The 21,676-nt window shown below is 31.3% G+C and overlaps 1 protein-coding gene across 2 annotated transcripts; it reads left to right on the top strand.

Annotated features, from left to right (window-relative positions):
• LOC139487660 (glutamate dehydrogenase, mitochondrial-like) lies at window positions 1-20,289 on the top strand. 2 transcript variants are annotated; one of them, XM_071272612.1, is made up of 12 exons: window positions 1-625; window positions 2,017-2,217; window positions 2,831-2,917; window positions 6,899-6,987; window positions 12,222-12,320; window positions 13,149-13,286; window positions 13,709-13,846; window positions 14,367-14,447; window positions 14,899-15,022; window positions 16,104-16,195; window positions 16,774-16,836; window positions 17,560-20,289. In XM_071272612.1, the coding sequence occupies exons 1-12, from the start codon at window positions 229-231 to the stop codon at window positions 17,677-17,679; spliced, it is 1,629 nt and encodes a 542-aa protein (XP_071128713.1). In that variant the 5' UTR covers window positions 1-228; the 3' UTR covers window positions 17,680-20,289. The 2 variants fall into 2 exon arrangements, with proteins under 2 accessions (XP_071128713.1, XP_071128714.1); XM_071272613.1 differs by lacking the exon at window positions 6,899-6,987 and adding an exon at window positions 6,779-6,867 and having other exon boundaries at window positions 89-625.
• Window positions 20,290-21,676: the final 1,387 nt, after the last annotated feature.

The following is a 21,676-nucleotide window of genomic DNA, read 5'->3' as shown; positions in this document are numbered from 1 at the left end:
AAACCAACAAATTAATCAATCAATCAATCTCAAATGAAAACAATGATGCAATGTAAACTTATTTCTGATTGGTTCTTCGATATCACGAGACGCACACACCTCCGGAAACTTGATTCAAGGTCATTTTTAACATAAAAATATCGATAACAACAAGCAGTCAATTCGAAAATTGTAGATTGAAAGGTTTTTAAGAGGAAGTCAAGCCACACATTTAACTAAAATAACAAGATGCTGCGTTCTGTCTCAACAGAAATGCTCCGCACAGTCCCCAGATTTGACCTGAAAGCAACTTTTTCGAAGTCGAAAGGAATCTTGTCAGCAAGTCGTCCGTTTTCAACTGGAGAACTACCAGTCCAAGATGGAGACAACTTGACCTTCTCACAGACTGTTGACAAGTTTTACGACAAGGCAGCGACACTCCTTGAAGAAAAACTGGTGGACAACATGAAAGGCAAAATGTCAAAGGAAGATAAAAGAAAGAAAGTGAGGGGAATCTTGAAAATTATCAAACCTTGCAATCACATGGTAGAAATTAGTTTCCCTCTTCGCCGTGACAATGGTGAATATGAGATGATCGAGGCTTGGAGAGCTCAACACAGTCAGCACAGAACACCTTGCAAAGGAGGTAATATGTGTGTCATACCTTATAGCGGGTTATTTTCGTTAGGGGTGTTTATTTTCTATTGAATAAATTTCGCCAATCTAAAAGTGCACATGCAAAGGTATTCAATGATAAAAGTTTTGAATATGCCAAAATTATAACCACTGAAAACTCGTTACCTTATTCAATTCAGTCTTGTATGGTGCTGGACTTGTTTGGTACAAACAAATATAAATAAAAGTGAAGATGTGGTATGATTGCCAATGAGACAACTCTTCACAAGTGACCAAATGACACAGATTAACAACTATAAGTCACTGTACAGCCTTCAATTAGTAGCAAAGCCCTTACCACATAGTCCCCTTTTAAAGGCCTAAAAATGACCAATTCAAATGAGAAAACTATCGGCCTAATTAATGTTAAAAAAAATGAAAGAACATCCAATACATGTATGTAAGTGTAACTAAGCAACAAAGACAACCACTGAATTACAGGCTCCTGACTTGGGACAGGCACATACATACAGAATGAAGTGGAGTTACACACAACCTTCCCCTAGCCTTGGACAGTGGTACAAGTATAATGGTACAACATAAGAACAAACTATCGAAATCAGTTGAAAAAAGCTTGGATGGATGCAAATAGAAACAGATACACATTTATCAAAAACAGAGTGAGAGTGGCCTGGAACTTGTACATCCCAACTACAAAAAGACAGACATACAACAGATCTTAGAGATCTTTTTGTGTAAAAACATATGACCATTTACCTTTCAAAAGGAAACATGACTTTCCACCAACACATCCCACTTCCAAACTTTCCAAAATTACTTTAATATCATCTAAATGCTAAAAATATATGAAATGTACATGTATGTATCAAAAAAATGTTAGTCCCTGCTTGACATTGTCATTGAAGTTCAGAACAGTCACTCGATATCATGGTCAATACATGTATCTGTTTTAAAAACAGAAATGAAATGGATATAGGACTAGATACAAAAAAATAATTGACTACTGCACTGACATTTCATAAATTAGTATTAATTTACCTTGCAGCCGCTAGGGCCTACACTGAACTGTATTTTAATAATGAACTTTTTTTGGCAGATTTTTTAAATTAACCATGTTCACTTTCAATGTAAATTCTTTACAGCACTTCCCATTCACAAGTGACAAAATAGTCAACTTGATGACGGTGGTCACTAACCGATAGTAGTAGGAGATTCAGAACTTTACAAACAAACTTTCTAGATTGAAAAGAACATGATGGAAAGAATGGTCATGCTTGATAAACTTAACATGTTACCATGGTTACATTTGCACATTGTAGTTTAGAATTATTTGAAAGCTTGAATACATGTAGGTGATATCAAAATGAATTCATGGTATTTTCTTTTCCTTGTTTTCAAAAGGTATCAGATACAGCCCTCTAGTAGATGAAGATGAAGTGAAGGCCTTAGCTGCATTGATGACATATAAATGTGCTGTAGTTGATGTACCTTTTGGTGGTGCTAAAGCAGGAGTTAAAATCAATCCAAGTGAATATTCTGAGAAAGAGCTGGAAAAGATTACTCGTAGGTTGACTGTGGAACTAGCAAAGAAAGGATTTATAGGTATGTAATATATATAAATATAATCTGTATAAAAAATCTGTAGACAAGTATGTGACACTTTAATAAAATAAATTATTATTATTATTTTTTTGTAATACAGGAAAAAAGAAAAAAAGTTGCTGTGATACTTGTAGTAAAACCTTCATTTTACAGACTTTCAATATGAATTCAATAAAAAGTCAAACAGACATGCCATTTCAGCATGTGCACGCTTTGATTGCTGGACAGACATTTTAAGCAAAGAAGCAAATGTAAATTTATTTGAAATTCAACTATACGCATAGCAGGATTTTGAGCGTTCAGTTGTCAGTAGTGTAAATATGTATTTAATTGACAAGAGCACTTGTGCAGTATTACAATTTCGTCAAAATGATTTTATCGACACTTGACAAATTGAATTTCACAATCATGACAATTGTCTTTTTAAAATGTCTTAAGTTTGTACGTTTTTTTTTTTAGAAAAGTGCTAATTGTATGCCATGTTTAGATACATATATGTTAAACATCTTCTGATTGTTTTACCCTGAGTAACACTGAAATTTATGCCAATTTTCAGTGGTTAAAACAATATTATCTATCCATTGTTTTCATGTCTAGATATTTAATTATTTAGGCCCAGGCATTGACGTACCTGCACCAGACATGGGAACAGGAGAACGGGAGATGAGTTGGATTGCTGACACCTACTCCAATACATTAGGTTAGTATTCAATATCAAAACAAAACCTATTGTCTTTTCTTTTCTTAGAATTTTTATCATTCTTACTACCATATGCATATTGTCATGCTTGTAGAAAATTGTTTTTACCTAAAAATATTCTGTGTATCAATGACAATGTATATCTGTTACTTCCGACCGAAATATTGTGTTACCAAATAAGGATAATATTTTAATAAGTTTCGATGAAATAGATTTTTGTCGAGCCTGCAACTTTTGTTGCTGAAAGCTCCACATAGGGATAGTGATCCGGCGGCGGCTACGGCGGCGGTGTTAGCTCACTTCTTAAAAGCTTTATATTTTAGAAGGTGGAAGACGTGGATGCTTCATATATTGTATATAGATGCCTCATGTTACGAAGTTTCCGTTAGTCACATGTCCATTGTCCTTGACCTCATTTTCATGGTTCAGTGACCACTTAAAAAAAGTTCAGATTTTTTGTAATGTTAAATTCTCTCTTACTGTAAGTAATAGGATAACTATATTTAGTATGTGCGTACATTGTACCTTGCGAGGTCCTCATGCCCGTCAGACAGTTTTCACTTGACCTCAACCTCATTTCATGGATCAGTGAACAAGGTTAAGTTTTGGTGGTCAAGTCCATATCTCAGATACTATAAGCAATAGGTCTAGTATATTTGGTGTATGGAAGGACTGTAAGGTGTACATGTCCAATTGGCAGGTGTCATCTGACCTTGACCTCATTTTCATGGTTCAGTGGTTATAGTTAAGTTTTTGTGTTTTGGTCTGTTTTTCTTATACTTTATGCAATAGGTTTACTATATTTGTTGTATGGAATGATTGTAAGGTGTACATGCCTAGCGGGCAGATGTCATCTGACCTTGACCTCATTTTCATGGTTCAGTGGTTATAGTTAAGTTTTTGTGTTTTGATCTGTTTTTCTTATACTTTATGCAATAGGTTTACTATATTTGTTGTATGGAATGATTGTAAGGTGTACATGTCTAGGGGGCAGATGTCATCTGACCTTGACCTCATTTTCACAGTCTGCACCAAAAACTTTTTCAACTACTAGTCCGAAGACCAATATTCTGACATTTTTCTTATTTGGCCAAACAAATGTTTTGCAAAAACTTACTAGTCCAAATGAAATTTTGCTAGTCTGGGGCATTGGACTAGTGGCTTACCGTGCAGACTGTTTTCATGGTTCAGTTGTCAAGGTTAAGTTTTTGAGTTTTGGTCTTTTTATCTTATACTATATGTCATAGGTCAACTATATTTGGTGTATGGAAATATTTTATGATCTATATGTCAGTCGTGCAGGTTTTATTTGACCTTGACCTGGTTTTCACGGTTCATTGCTCTGTGTTAAGTTTTTGTGTTTTGGTCTATTTTCTTAAACTATAAGCAATAGGTCAACTATATTTGTTGTATGGAAGCATTGTTAGCTGTACAGGTCTGCCTGGCATATGGTTCAACTGACCTTGACCTCATTTTCATGGTTCATGTTTAGTTTATGTGACAGTCGTAATAAAGCTTTATATTTAGGAGTATCAACATAATATCAATGATTAGTAAAGAAGGCGAGACATTTCAGTGTGTGCACTCTTGTAACTTGTTCAATAAAATTACTGTAATAATTAAAACAGAAATGTGCAGGTAAAGTGTTTCTCAAACCACTCTTTTTATGGTTTATGTTATACTTAATACCCAGAAGGTTGATTATACATGTAGGCTTGTTCTATATTAGTTTATTGGCATGTGGTATATATTCCAGTTAATACAAAACCATCTTTTGCCTTGATTGATGGGGCTGTCTTACTTAAATTAGAGAAGTTTTTCTATCCCAATCTACTATTGAAATTACTAGCTTATTTAAGAAATTTGCATGATATTTTTAAATAACTAAAATTTAGAATGGAAATGGGGTATGTCGTATGTATCAAAGAGACAACAACCCGACCATAGAACAGACAACAGCAGAAGGTCACCAACAGGTCTTCAATGCAGCGAGAAATTCCCGCACCTGGAGGCGTCCTTCAGCTGTCCCCTAAACAAATATATACTAGTTCAGTGATAATGAACGCCATACTAAACTCCAAATTGTACAAATGAAACTAAAATTAAAAATAATACAAGACTAACAAAGGCTGGAAGCTCTATTTTTACTTTCTACTTGTTTTCTATGAAATTTCTTCTAAGAAACTCCTATATTATCTAACCTCACATTTTGCCATGAAAGTGTTAATATATCAGGCAGATATCAGTATTTTAATCATGTTGATGTTACACACTTCGAATAATGCACTGTCAATCTAACACTAAACAGATAACCTCAGAACATCAAAGGAGTAGGTCCGGTAAGGACCGATTTTGGCCTCAAATTTCAGGTTCATCTGACGAAAGATTTTGACCACTTTTTAAACACTTAAGTGTCTATTTTATTTGTTTCAATTAGTTTATGTGAAATATTTTAACTGATTTTGTCATTAAAAACGATCAGATTCAAGCTCAAATATGAAAAATTTACCAAACATGCCAAAAAAAGCCACTTTTCAGATGGTTTTTGTCAAAAATGAAAGTGGCCGCATCTGTGTTCATCCTCAACCTTTATATATGTTATGTATTATCATAAAATACAACTTACATTTTAATATTAAGGATGAACACGAATGCGGCCACTTTCGTTTTACTCGAAAACGTCTGAAATTTAACTAAAATGCTAGAATTGTGAAGATTTCAATGATTTAGCATGACTTAATGGTGCTTGTACCCGATATATGTGCATTGTATTGTCAAACACAGCCCATATTTATGTAACAGAAGCATTCTACTGTTCAATTGATAAATAAAAGTTTTCATTTTAACAATTTTGTAAAACTGCTATATTTTGGGGCCAAAAAGGGGTCTTACCGGACCTACTCCTTTATATCAAAGTAAAGTTAAACATCCTTTTAATGTCAATCGTTGGTTTTATGATGGCCAATTGATTACCATAATTGTCTTTTGTTGATAAGTCTTAATATTAAAATCGAATTTTTCAGCATAAGTCAGGATAAGGTATAGTTTTAACATGATATGACTGCCTCTTTATTTGAACTGAAGACACAGTAGCCATTAATGCTTGAAATTGCAAAATTTAACATAGAAAGCAATGGGCTTTAAATTCAGAAGATAACTGTAATGTATTTTAAGCTTGGCCTTTGTAAAACCTAGATTTTACTGTCGCTAATTGAATTTACCTAGTGATGGTGTATAGAGCTAGGTAAACGGATATTTGCAACATTGAAATCAAGTTTAAGAAGGCCAAGCTAAAAATATAAATTACAATACAGTTATCTCCATTTTAATGCATCATATTAAGATAAATTCCATTTAATAAATATATTTGCTTAAAATGACATAAAAGAAAAGGTCAGCGAAAACAGTTGCATCATCTATAGCTTCTAAACAAAATGACGCCATATGCATACTCACTATGTCAAACATAATCACCGGAGTGTGACCAGACACGATAAAAACATTTTTCATAAGCTTTCGGAATGATTTCAATGTTATCAAAAAGAAGTTTTTGAGTCTAAACATGTGATTTTCATGTTTGTTTTCTTAGAAAATTACATACCAAAAAAATTCAGAAATCTAAGTGGTGGTCTTCTTAGTTGCAGACTGGTAAAATGTTAAATCTAACCCTTCAAAATATTTGTCAACGTTGTGTTTACTGTGAAAATTGCTTCTTTTTTTGAATAAACTGAATCACTATTGCTACAGATTCTTTCAAGAACATGTTGCATTTAGACATTTTTGAGATTGCTTGCACAGTATACTTAGAAGGATTATTACTTGAACTTATTCATATACATCTATAGCTTTAACATATTACAGGTTCGAATGATATTAATGCACGAGCATGTGTAACTGGAAAACCAATCACTCAAGGAGGAATCCATGGTAGGATTTCTGCTACTGGGAGGGTAGGTTTATATTATATTTGATGTTTTTCAGGTTATAACGATATGAATTCGTCAGCATGTGTAACAGGTAAACCAATCACCCAGGGAGGAATACACGGCCGTACTTCAGCAACAGGAAGGGTAGGATGTTCATAAAGTATTGCATGCCTGTCATTATATCATGTTAAAGTGATGATTTTAAATTACAAAAATAAGTTTTCACACCATAATTTTATTTTGTGATTTACACCAAAAAAATAACATTTTTCTTGTTATATTGCATGTATTGGGTTGCTTGTCTCATTGATTTATATTTATTTTCCACATCTTGTATTCATTGAAATTATAAAAGTATTTTTCTGTTTTTAAAACAAGATTAGTAAAAGAACATAGTAAATGTTGAAATAACAATTTAATGGACCAGTAAAGGCATCATAAAGACTTAAAGTCATGCTAAATTGATTTTTGTAAAATTAAAATCGTCACTTTGATTTTCCTGCTTTTCACTGTTATACAACAAAAGGAAGCTATATAAACTATTACTTGATATTGCCATGTCTGTAATTACTGTCACATAATTTAGTAATAGTAACACCATATAAGGAGCATTATACTGTTGCAATTATATTAAAGTCATATGAAACTTCAAATTAAAAAAAAAAGTTGAACATGTTTTATATACTTGAATGGCTAAGTTTTTCTCTAAAAGAAACAAACATGAACTTTTTTCAAAAGAAAATCCTTTTTATAATCAAAATCTTCTTAAATTTCAAGAAACTCTTTTCCTATGACTTTAGGTTTTGATTGATTCAAAGAGTTTTCAGCATGGCTTCAAGTTATAGAAATATATCTTCTTATAATAAAATCCTTTACTTTTAACCGCCTTCTTTTTCTGTTATGATACATGTAGTTCTGGTATTTTCTTATTGATGTATTGTCTACAGTTATCTCTTAGCAGTCTTCACGTCGAGTGGCAGCCCAGGCTGGTAAAATTGCTCTCAGGCCTGTAAAACTCAGACCTACAGGCCAACAGAATCTAACTAAAAATTTTCAAAAATTGAGCTGCGGGCCTGTAGATTTGGCAGTTCAGCGTGAAGGCTGTCTTAGCTGAGGATGTGTTCTTCATTATGTTTTAAATATGGTTGAGAAGTACAGATACATGTATTGAAAGTTAATAAATGAAATAACAGCAATCATCTAATTGAGAAGACTTTACTTCAAAAGTATTTTAATGTTAAACTTCAAAAAAAAAAAAAAATGTTAGAAGTCACAGGATGAAAGACATGGGGATGCTAATTCAACAGCAGTGTTTGAAGAAGATTGTTTGTAAAAAGCTGTAGATTTCAGAGCATTCAAGCTCAAGATTGTCTATATCTTGTCTACAGATGCTTTATGGTCTGGATTTTAGGCAGTTATTATGAGAAATAGGGAAACTGTTTTGTGTATAAAATGATTGTATGGTGAACATGTCTGTAAGACAAGGTTCAGACCTCATGTCATGGTTCATTGGTCAATGTTAAGATTTCATAAGTAGGTCTCTGGTCTGTTCTGGAAAGATAATTGATTTTTTATACGACCGCAAAAATTTGTGCGGTTGCATATTGGTATCACGGTGTAGTCTTCAGTGCGTCCAAAGACAGATGGTTTCTGGAAAATAACTTTAGTATTAGTAAATAGAAATCAATAAAATATTAACACAATGTTTATAACCACAAAAGGCAGGTTGGGATTGATTTTGGGGGTTATGGTCCCATCGGTTTAGGAAAAAGGGGCCCAAAACATACATTTATCTAGTTTCAGGACAATAAGTTGTGTATAAGTATTTCAATTACTCTGAAATTGTACCATAATGTTCATACCATTAAGTAGAAGGTTGGGATTTATTTTAAGGGTTATGGGGCAAACTGTCTAAGAATTAAGGACCAAAAACAAGCATTTTTTAGTGTCAGACAAAACTTATGTTTAACTGTATGGATCTCTCTGACATTGTACCACAAAGTTCCATGTTATAAAGGGAAGGCTTGGTGTTAGTTTGGGGTTAATATCCCTGAACATTTAGGAATAAGGGGCAAAAAAGGGCCAAAAAGAAGCATTTTTCTACTTTACAGACAATAACTTGTGTTTAAGTGTATGAATCTCTCTGAAATTATACTACAAGGTTTTTTACTACAAAGGAAAGGCTGGCATTGAGTTTTGGGGTTAATGCTCCAAGGGGTGTTTCAATAAGTGAGGGGTCAAAAAAGGGGCCCATAAGCATTTTTGTAGTTTTCAGTCAATAGCTTGTGTTTAAGTGTATAAATCTCTCTGAAATTATCCCACAAGTTTCCATACTACAAAGGGATGGTAGGGGGTTATGACTCAAATAATTAAGCGATTAGGGGCAAAAAAGGAGGGAACAAGGGTTTTTCTGGTTAAAGGACAATTTAGACAATTTAAAAGCAGTGCAAGATAGGTAATCCGATTAAAATTTGAAGAATACTGTTATATATATATATATATATATATACTGTAGTACGCCGCTAGATTAAAACTGACGAGGAAAGGTAACACACGGTCATCGAAAGCTTTTTTTTGAGAGCCCAGGTGGTCGTGTGGTCTAGCGGGACGGTTGCAGTGCAGGCGATTTGGTGTCACGATATCACAGTAGCATGGGTTCGAATCCCGGCGAGGGAAGAACCAAAAATTTGCAAAAGCAAATTTACAGATCTAACATTGTTGGGTTGATGTTTAGACGAGTTGTATATATATATATATATATGATTACCTGATTACCTCCCTCACACTGCTTGAAAATTATGTTAAAGGAATTTAAATACATCATCAAGTATTAAAGTATAAAATAACAGTCATGGTTAAAATTGATATTAATTAACAGTAACTTCTATAAATAAATTTACAGCTAAACATCTCATGACAATTATCATTTCCTTTAACATAATTTTCAAGCAGTGTAAATTTTAAATGAGTAGTTATTGTTGCCAACTTAATTAGAAATTTAAACTAAGAGCTCCAGATAAGCTGCGTATTAGCGTGATACAATACAATAATTGAAAACCCAATGCAAATGGCCATTGCTGCGTTCTAAAACCCAATAATTTGTCAAAACCATGAGTTCTTGACGCTTTTAGATGCTATCGTGTGTGTTATTTATCCTTATGTACTATATAGTCGTCGCATAAATCTATTTTTGTAATATTGAAAATCTGAAATGTCCTTTCATTCCTAAAATACAGTGTTGAAAAAAGGTACAGATGGTGATGAAAACATTTGTATCTTCTCTGTCTTTATCCAATTAGCGTTAGCCATGTCGTCATAATTCTTTTCATACTTCTCTCGATTTAACATAACACTTAGCAATGAATTAAAACGAAAGTAATTTTCCGGTAAAAAAATTGAATAAAAGCATATTTGAGTTTCTTTTTGAGAGGATTATAATGATAACAAGTCTCAGATAGTGTTGACAGGAAGCGTCACTTGAACGCACAGGGTTGTTCAATGGCGAGTCAATGCATGTTAGGTGCCTTAAAAATAAAAGGGGTAGAAAAACTCGTCAAACTAAATCAGTTGTAAAACGAAAGGCCAAATTACTTATATGAAGTCAGCATCAGAAACCAAAAGTTCTAATAAGGGACAACTAAATCCAGATTTCTGTAAATAAAATTTGACAAAAACATTGTTTACTTTTAGTTCAAGAGTATATATTTCATTTGAATAAAAAAAACATTACATTAAGGAGCTTGGTGGTGAAAAACCCAATTTGATATTTGCTTGAGGGGTGAACTGAAATAAATAATGCAATTGAAAAACTATTTCACTCAATTAAATAAAAAATGGAGGGGTAAAAACCCCAATTTGTGAATTCTTTTCTGAAGCTCTGTTGAATTGAGATTACTTTTGGATTAAGGGATTGGGGGAGGTGACAAAAAATGAGGAGGGGTTGGGTAAATTTTTCTCATTTCAGATTTCAGAAATTAAAAAGAAATTTTCTTCAAAGATTTTTTTTAGGGGATTTATATTCAACAGCATAGTGTATTGCTGAAAAGCAAAAAAATAATTTTTAATTTCATTAGACCACATTCATTCTGTGTCAGAAACCTTTGCTGTGTCAACTATTTAATCACAATCCAAATCCAGACCTGTATCAAGCTTGAATGTTGTGTCCATACTTGCCCCAACTGTTCAGGGTTTGACCTCTGTGGTTGTATAAAGCTGCGCCCTGCATAGCATCTGGTTTTATGTGTACTAAAACTAGAGGATTTTGAATATCTGACAAAAAAAAATTAAAAAAAAGAACAGCAAACGTCCTTGATCTAACCATGACCTCATTTTCATTGTTCATTTGTCAATGTTTTGTTTTTTGGATAAATTTTCTTTGATTTGTTGAATTTTTACTCTTATTTTCCCCATTCTGTGCTCTCCTTTTCTATTGCACTTTCATTAATATGTTATTAAAATAATTTAGAAATGAAGAGGACTCATTCTTTTGCATTGTGATTTCACATTATTATTTGATTTTGGTAATATATAAAATGCAAATTATAGTTTACAAGGACTCATCTAATTCCTCGCGCTATAACTAATTTCCTAACATTTAGAAACATTGTATAGTATTGCATTGACTGATGAAATATAGAATTGTCTCAACAGAATCTCAAGAGTGTTATGTACAAGATTGTGAAAAACATTTTATTAGGAATGTGCCTCTTCATAAAATTGCTATGCATATTAAGCACTGTACCAATTTTTATTCTTTTTTAATTTGCTTTGAATGAAAATATAAATGATAATAATCTCAATCAAAATTTAAAATTAGTTCTTTTTCAAGATTTATAGCACTATGAAAAAGATGCCGGTATTTTATATTAGATAAAGTAGTCAGCTTATTACAATTTAGCACTTGATCTATTTAGGTCATACAACAATCGTTTTTCCTTTGTATAGCCTTCTATTGTGAATCTGTTACGTTAAGATATTATGGGAACCATTCCATTGTGATGTCTAGTGATGGCCAGAAATAGTCATTGGTTGTATTAAAAATAAGTGATAAGGTGTATTTCAAAATGGAAGAGCCAAATTGTAATGGGAGGTGATGGAAATATTGGCAATTGTATCAAATTATTTAATATAATAAAAGGTTATATATCTTTACTGTTGTTTATAATTGATCCTTGGTAACAGAATTTTATTTTATTTATTAAAAGTTTCTTAATTTTGATAAGGTTGAATAATTGAATGCTCAAATGTAAAAATTCCCCAAATATATATATTTTTAGACTATTTATTAGCATTGGATTCAACTTTTTTTCAATAAGACTGTTTATTTGAATAGACTGAATATTTCATTTATTTGAAATTTGATTTATACCATCTAACAGGGAGTATTCCATGGTATTGAGAACTTTATTATGGAGGCTAGTTATACCAGTATGATTGGTCTGACTCCAGGATTCAATGACAAAACCTTCATCATACAGGTAAGCTGCATTACAATGATAAGCATCATTTCTACAATTCTTTTATATTTGACACAAAATTGTAAATGGAAAGAGACTTATATATTATGTTTATCCTCTCATGATTATACTGTAAACCAACTAGTTTTTGTGACTTCCGCAAGTAGGAAAATATTGTGAATATGAATCGTCACGAATATGTTACAATTTGATTTAACCTTACTTTACTTGTTTTCACCAAGTAAATTTGAGAATTGTGAAATTAAGTCGTCATGAATAAGCTAGAAAGAGCTTAACCCGAAAATAAAGTATCTGCTAAAATAAGTTGTTTACTGTATCTAATCTCTGATTCTTATCCAAACTTTTACTGACCTGTTGGTTATTTTTATTTTATCTACATGTGATTTGTTTGATCTCAGTAGTCACAATTCTATATGGTTTAAAATTTTCTTGCTCTCCTCTAAAATTCCCATTGTGGTGTCATGAAAAAAGGTGAGAACACATCTTTTTGCAGATTATTTGGAAAGAAGGATTCTTTCTTGTCTACAAGTTGTCTAAAAATCAATAGAGAAACAGATTCCAACACCAAATTTCTTTCAATACATTATTTATCCACTCTTGCCAGATAAATTTAAAGATTTAAAATCCTAGGCGAGTCCCACATTTTAAATTTGAAATTTAACTGTCTCAAGTGGATATATATGTTATCATACTCAATGCAGTGGTAGAATCTATATTTATCTATATTCAACCTTTTCCCAAAAGAACAAAATCAACAAATGAATTAAAGCTACTCTATTGAAAATGTGCAGTGAACAATGGTGAAGTATTTTTTTTTTTTTTTTTTAGGGATTTGGAAATGTAGGACTTCATAGTATGAGATATCTCCACAGAGCAGGTGCTAAATGTGTAGGAGTTAAAGAAATTGATTGCAGTATATATAACCTAGATGGTATTAATCCAAGAGATTTAGAAGATTACAAAATTGTAAGTATACAGCCAACCTGCTTCTTACAGTCACTTTCAGACCCTCCTAAGCATTTTTCTATGTAATTTAACTCATTTCTGCAGCCACATGTCTAACATAGTCATTGGTCATCTTATTTTAGAAGGAAATTGTCATTTCAACATAAAACAACGGTCATTTTGATGTTTTTAACTACCAAAAACTTCAGAACAAAAAAAAATGTGTTGTCAATATCAAAGTCAAAATGAAAAATGGAAACCTTTTTGCAACAGAATCAATAATTCTTTAAGCTATTTTGTTTGGATATGGAAAAGGGGGGTTGTTAGTCTGTGTTTAATAATTAAGATTAGTTAAGTTCAGCCATTATTTTAAAATATGCACTAGTATAATTATATACATTATTGATGGTTTCTTATTGTGGTACATTTTTGTTCTTATATAGGAAAATGGTACAGTTAAAGGGTTCCCCGGTGCTCAAGAATATGATGGTGACTTATTGCTGGAGAAATGTGATATACTTGTTCCTGCCGCTAGTGAAAGACAGCTTACCAAAGAAAATGCCCATCTGGTTCAGGCTAAAGTAAGTAGCTTATTGAAGACACTCTCAACTTATTCAGGCTAAGGTAAGTAGCCTATTGGAGAAAATGCTCATATGAATCAGGGTTTAAAAACTTATTGAAGAACATGCTCATCTGGTTCAGGCTTAAGTAAGTAACATTTTGAAGAAATCACTCATTTGAATAAATAGTTTATGGAATTTTAAAACCATTGTCAGTATAATGGAATTTAATGTGACTGTCATACAAGTGAGAGGTTAATCTAGCTATAAAACCAGGTTTAATCCAGCAATTTCTACATAGAAACCAAGACAGGAATATGCCAGTTGTTATCCATTCGTTTGACATGTTTAAGCTTTTGATTTTGTCATTTGATTAAGGACTTATTGGTTTGAATTTTTCTCAGAGTTCAGGTATTTTTGTGAAATACTCTATGCTTAAATGCTTTAGGCAAGTTTTGTATGTCTTGTATTTAAGATATGAAGGAATTACAAAATGTAATAGTGTTGAAATATTATAACATAAACTAATTGTTTTTCTCAGATAATTGCTGAAGGTGCTAATGGACCCACTACAATGGGAGCAGACAAGATTTTCCATGAAAGAAATATCCTTGTTATTCCTGTAAGTTTTTATTAATGAAATAGGAAAAGTAAAAATACAGGACAGATTCTAAAGGAGATCTTTATTTGGTACAATTCTTGATGTATTGGAAATATGTTTGTCCATAATGTGATTTAAGACTTTTTTATTTCTCAACTGTCATATCATTTTCAAACGCATATTCAGAAACATGCAATAATGTATAATACCCTGAAAGTACAAGGATGATGCTTTTTAAAAGTGGGGTGAAAGATACCTGAGAGACATTCATATATCGAAAATAATCTGACAACGCCATGGCTTAAAAAAAAACAAAAAAAAAACAGACAAACAACAGTATACATAACACAACGTAGAAACTATAAAGACTTAGCAACAAGAATCCCACAAAAAACTGGGGGTGATCTCAGGAGTCTGTTACAGATGACCTACGTATAATTAATCTAACAGAATAAATCATTATATTTTTCAGGATCTCTATATAAATGCTGGTGGTGTCACTGTATCTTACTTTGAGTGGCTCAAGAATTTAAACCATGTCAGTTATGGCAGACTCACATTTAAATATGAAAAGGACTCCAATTATTATTTGCTTGGTAAGATTATATTTTATCTTGCTAGATTTTCTCAAGCTTTATTTGCCTGTTATGCATAGAAAAGTAAAAGATCTTGATTTATTCAGTGTTTAATGACGTTTAGTTTATCATCTGACAGATCATTACAAGCAGACTGATTTGGTTGTTTAAAAAATCTTTTTGTAAATTCAGTAGCTTTATCTTATTATTGTAAGATAATGAATAATGATTATTTAGTTCTTTGATCAAGATGCATTTTTTGGACCCTGCATTGCTGATGATATTGCAAAAAGTAATTAAAAAAAAATAAGTACATTCCTTCAGAAAAGGTACCTTCAAGGAATTGTCTTTATTGGAGCTGTACAATTCCTTTAAAAATATTTTGTCTATCTAATTGGAATTTCTAGATAAACTTAAATTCTTTAATAAGTCTGTGACAATTTGCACTAACAGGTCTGGTTGTTTCTATTTATTGATATATTAAGAGTGTCTGCTTGCTTATTTTGTATATGGTTAAATCCATTGAAAGCACCTAAATTAAATTTATGTATTTTTTTTAATTACTAGTAATTTAACAATAAGAAAAAAACCACCTAAAAAGTCATAACAGTGTTCCAGCATGATTGTTTTCACAGGGCTGTCCACCAGCCCTCCGGGGACTGATGCCCTTTGCCTTTTTTAAGACACACTGTCCTCTTTCGCAGTCCATATAAAAAAAGATGTGGTATGATTGCCAACAAGACAACACTTCACAACAGACCAAATGACAACTATAGGTCACCATTCCTTTATTGTCATATTATTTTGATGAAAATACTATAATTATTCATGCTTCAATTTTCTGTCAAGTTTCTGACCCTTACCTAATTAACATTTACCTCAGGTGTTATCAGTAGTGATTACAGGTAATAAGCCTATCCCCAATCCGATGGGTCACTAATCTGTTAAATAATAAACCTCATAATTTTTTCCCAGTAAAATGGATCAGTTGGCATTTCAATTTTAATTATTCTCAAAAGACCATAATTTCCAGGGTTCAACATAATATTTACAGTAACATTTATGTATCTTTTCATTTTAATAAATTGATTTATTTTCACAGAAAGTGTACAGCGATCACTAGAGAGGAAGTTTGGTAAACAAGGTGGAACTATTCCTATCCAGGCATCTGACGAGTTTGAAAAAAGAATATCTGTAAGTTATCTTGTTTTGGAAGATAAATTTAGAACAAAATACATCGTGAAGAGTGATGTCTGATTGGAAGTAGTCATGTAATTCAGCAGATCTGTTTCATGCTTAAACAAAATATGGTGAATCAGACCAATATTAATTCAAGTTAATATTTTGATGCATTGATACTAAGAATACATTCTACAGAGTATATTTACTGCATAGATTGTGTTTCTAAGACAGCAACCAAACAATACAGGTTTTCAAAAAAATAATATTTACAGGGTAACAACACTATCTCAATCTTATCTGTACATAATGTTGATTGTCTTTTTATATTCAATCGTTTATAATTCCAAAAATACCTGGATATTATACCACGAAGAGTACATATGAAATGTAAAGCTACCTTTATAAGGTATGGAATTATCAAATTTTATTTAATTCAGTAAGATAGACAGATGCCCATATTTTTTTTTTACAGCAACATGAGCAAGGTTCAATAATTTAAAAGTTGATGCATGCATTATTTTACCAGTTTTAAATGAATTTAATTATTGAAAAGATAACTCTTTTATTATCTTGAAAACTTTACTTTTTAGGGTGCTTCTGAAAAGGATATAGTACATTCAGGATTAGAATACTCAATGGAAAGATCTGCCAGGGTAAGTGATATATAGGTTATAACATGTCATAAATATATATTATAGCATGCATTGTAGGTATATTTATTTCTACACAGCAACAGAAGTGCAACTTAACAGAAATGTAAATTAGTCATGCCAATGATTTTTCAAAGACCTGTAATATCTTAATTTGAATAGCAATAATTATGGGCAGTCATATCACAAGCTGTTGTCATTCTCATGCTGTAATATTTAAGAAAATTAAACATAAAAAATTCTTATTGATACTTAATTGTTTTAACCTATATTTTACACTTAAATTCATGTTTATTTTCAAAATGTTGTCAAGACAATAGATTTGGCATTGTTACAAGTAAGTTGTTAAACAAACAAAAAATTAACAGAAATAACGAGCAGGTCAGCATAAAGAATGTAGGATACTGAATTTAAGCAAATTTCATCAGGATTGCTTAAGACAAACAATCTGGAAGGTCAAAAATATATAACATTCAAGGTCATAAAAACCAATAGAGCTTAAACAAAACAGCAAAAAACTAACACATTTTGCATTTATTTAATAAGGTCACACTGATTCTCTCCTAAGGTTCAGATGTGAATACATATCAAATACTACCAATAGAACATAAAACAGTTTGAGCTTCTAAGAGTTTATAAGTTTTGTTAATGTCATGCTTCATTCTCATGTTTGCTTCCTAGAAATATTTTAAAAGCGTAAAATTGATAAATATTTTTTTCTTGCAGAACATCATGAGGACAGCAATGACCTACAATCTTGGTTTAGATCTACGAACAGCAGCATTTATTACCTCCGTTGAAAAGATCTTCAAAGTTTATGAAGAAGCTGGACTTACATTTACATAAACACCAATTTTTAGCAGCTTTTAAAAATATGTAGTCAATTGTTGGGGGCAATATATGATGAGAAGGTTTTAGTTCTTTATGCAATATTTTTTTGTTTAGAAAAATTGTATTGAATCCAATTTTATAGACCATTGTTTTAAATAAATTTAATAAAACCAAAGAAAGTCGTATTTTTCTATACTTTTGGTAGTTAATCAGTTATAATTATTAAAGAGAAAATTATAGGTATGTTTTATGTATATGAATCTCATCTCAGTGATGTATTCAAAAGCAGCTTTTTAAAAAAGTAGGTTGTAATTCAATGTTGGAACAGGTTTCAGCATGTTTAGTAGGCTGGTAATTTTAAAAGAACGAAAAATCAAAATCTATAGGACTGTACAATACATGTATAATCTTTATTAGTTCAATATTCTGCCTCAATAATTTACATATAATGAAAATGCATTTACCTTATCCATAAAATCTGTCTTTTGATAGAGCTATTAGGAAAATGATCCCTATTTAGAATAAGATTGTACATCATACTCATTTTGGAATTAGAATTTGACATATAAACTGATAAAAAAATTAGAAAAAAAAGTTTGGAGAAGAGTCAGATACAGGAAGTTGTCTCGTAATTTACTAATTTAGTTTGGACCTAATGTTACTGCACTGTTTTTAAGGACTCAGGAGGGAAACATTTTTTTGTAGTTATAATCAAGTATGGGGTCTAGATGAAACAAAATAGTTGAAATAGTTTTAAATCGAATTTAGAATTTAATTGACCAGTTGAAAGAAACATCTAAAAAAGCTTGAGTACTATATAGCCTTGTAGTGATTTGTTTTTTTGCTATGATTTTATTTGTTTTTATCAGTCAAAAATTGTTTCTTGTTACAATTCTTATCTGCCTCTGATTGTTAAAGTTTTGTTAAAATATCGTCTTTTTTAAATGTCATTTTTGTTATTTGGTGTTGTGATAGACCAAAGTGTGATACAAGTATAATTTGAATTTAAGTCAACTTTGTATATAGAGTGCATGTTTATTTTAAGTAATGAATTCTGTAAGGTGGGTGTGTCTGTTTGGAAATTGTTAATTAAGTGTTTCTTTGATTTGAATTGAGTGTGAATAGAACAGATGCTTATTTTTTACTTGTCAGCAAAAAACTTATTTTGTTTCTGTCATTATACAAGAAAACATAAAACCTATTTACAAGAAATTGAATATTTAGGGGAACCAGTAACTTATATGTACAAAGTATGACTTGACCAAAAATACTTGCTATCAATTAAAATCAGTAAAAGTAAAATTTATTCAGTAAAAACAAATATACAACATATTAAACAGAACTTGCATAAAATAATCTGTACGCAATCTGGACTAATATAATGAAATCAAAAAATAATTTCTTTTCAATGTTAAACTACATGTATTAGATTCAAGTTTTTAGTTTTTATATTTATATATTACAGTGTGAAAGTTTGTATGAATGTAATTTTACATATATAACTTGGACTCATTTTGCAGCAATTAAAAGTGTGTAGTTCAATACTGTATATGTAGTATGGAATACATTATATATAATTCCAAGCCTTGTTAAATGAATTTGGTGATGAAAATTATGGATGAATTTTTATTTTTATGTTGTATTTTAATACTGGTATACATCTTATCTTGTTAATGTTTATGAATTTATATAGCAATCCTTCCACATAAGTTAGTTTGATGAATTCAGTAATCTCTAAGAGTCTCTGTGGTTTTATTTTTTACAATTTTCTCCATTACAATAATCATTTTTGGAAAACTGCCAACAGTCTGAGCTAAATATGGGCATTAGTAACTGATAAAATTGTCATACTAAGTTCAGAGGTTAAGACCTAGGAAATTAATATGATATTTCTATTTTCATCAATTTAATATATATTTTAATATCCAAGGGCTCACTTGTAATTAGAAACAAGCACTGCACTTTTTATACAAAAGTGACAGGGAATACCTATAAAAACCAATAAACTTGAATGGTCATTATTTGTACATGTAATAATTTTTTATGTCTTGCAATTCTTTTTATTATCTTTAAGAACATGAAGTATGGTGTTAAAAAAAGTGACTGCTTGAACAGCTCTGATTTATAGAAAATTTTTTGTCAGATTACTTCACCATTTGTTACTTGGGTTCTTGACTGATATAATTTTAAAAATACTTTTTATGTTAGAATGAATTTGTTAAAACTTATCAAAATAAGGTACACAGTTTGCTATAATGAAGTTATACTTTTTTTTGTCAATTTAGCTTCATTGTAATCACAATATGACTAAATATAAGATCCTTTTTCCAATGAGGCCAGTTTCACATATCATTGAAAAATGTGTGGTGTATTAGTGTAGGGAATTGCTTGCACAATATATGTAGAATTTGCATTACTTTATTTTTAAGAATGTTAGTAAAAAATTTATATATATTCATTTAGAAAATGTTTATCTGACAGTTTTATTTGCACAATTTTGTAGTGAGTTATGCACACCTAGAATAACATGTACTGTGAAAGTAACCACCATATTATCATAAAGCTTACTGAAAGTTTACTCCTCAATCCTCATTTTTTTTTATAATAAAAGGTATTATCAGTAAATTTGTTGTTTTCCTCAGCCAGTCTTTATAGTTGACGTGTCAATGTGTTTGGGCTCAGAGTAAGGAAATTAAACAATACTAACAAATCAATAGGTGTCTTTCTTATCCTGTTGGGCATGATCCTGGTTTCACAAAGATTTTCATGTTTCAAATGATACCCACCAAATTTCATTTTATCCAGCTGCTACAACCTTAAACTTGAACTTGTCCCACAAAACAATGGATCTTTTTAAGCCATTGCCCATTATCAAGCTATGATTGGTTAAAACATTATGTTGAGTTCAAAAGATCTTGACTAGAAACTTTGACTTTTCTGTCTGAACATCCAAGACAGCCCTACCCCCTGTATGTACAGACTGCTTTCATCATATTTTCTAAGTCACCTGCATTGCAATTTGGCAGAAATTCAGTGGTTGATAATAGTGTCACCAAAAAATAGACTTGGAAAGATCATATCTCGTGGCAATCTAACCCGGAATGGTTATTGTAGCAAACATTAACAGTGGAAATTTGTCTTGACTTGCATTTCATTGTTTAAGTTATTTGTTATGTTGCAAAGTTCAAGTGATTTTTTATTTGTGACCTGTCCAAAAGCAGACTTTTAAGGTCTTATTTGAAAGTAGTTTGTTTGCATGAACAGATAAAGTGGCATTTTAATCCCAGAAACTGTTACCTGTCAATACAAATCTGGAAAGGGGAAATAAGAAACACTTTTTGCTAAGATTTGTTCCATTTGTGTCAATTGTATCTGAGAATTAAAGAGAATAAAAATGACAAACTCAGGATGTCAAGTGCAGAAAAAATACATGAATAATCAGTCGATATGAGAATACAGCAAGGTTGATTATGTTCCAAACCATTGTTTCATTTGCTTTGTGTCAATATAAATTATTTGTATAAAGTTTATATTTCAGAAGGTTAAAGACTTTGATGCTTTATACCTTGTATGCAGTTAATTTATGTTCATAGTTTCTTCTATTTGTCATTTGTCCATTGTCCTTGACGTCATTTTTGTAAGTGGTAGGTCAATCATATTTGGTATGCAGTTGTATAAGCATTGGCACATCTCATTTCCATGGAGATTATTTGACCCTGCCCCCTCAGTCATGGTCTATTGACTTCGAAACTTTTGCTTTTTTACATGTATTAGTTTGTGATTAGGTCAGTTTATGGGGAACCACAAGTGGTAGGTCAATGATATTTGGTATGCAGTTGTATAAGCATTGACATATCTCGTTTCCATGGAGTTAATTTGGCTCCACCCCCTTAATCATGGTCTATTAACTTGAAATTTTTTCTAAGTTATGTATTAGTTTGTGATTAGGTCAGTTCAAGGGGAACCATTAGTGGTAGGCCAATGTTAATTAGTATTCAGTTGTATAAGCATT

This window comes from Mytilus edulis, chromosome 9 (genome assembly GCF_963676685.1).
Source record: "Mytilus edulis chromosome 9, xbMytEdul2.2, whole genome shotgun sequence".
Lineage (NCBI taxonomy): Eukaryota > Metazoa > Mollusca > Bivalvia > Mytilida > Mytilidae > Mytilus > Mytilus edulis.
Note: the sequence above shows the minus strand (reverse complement) of the source record. Positions and strands in the feature narration are given on the sequence as shown.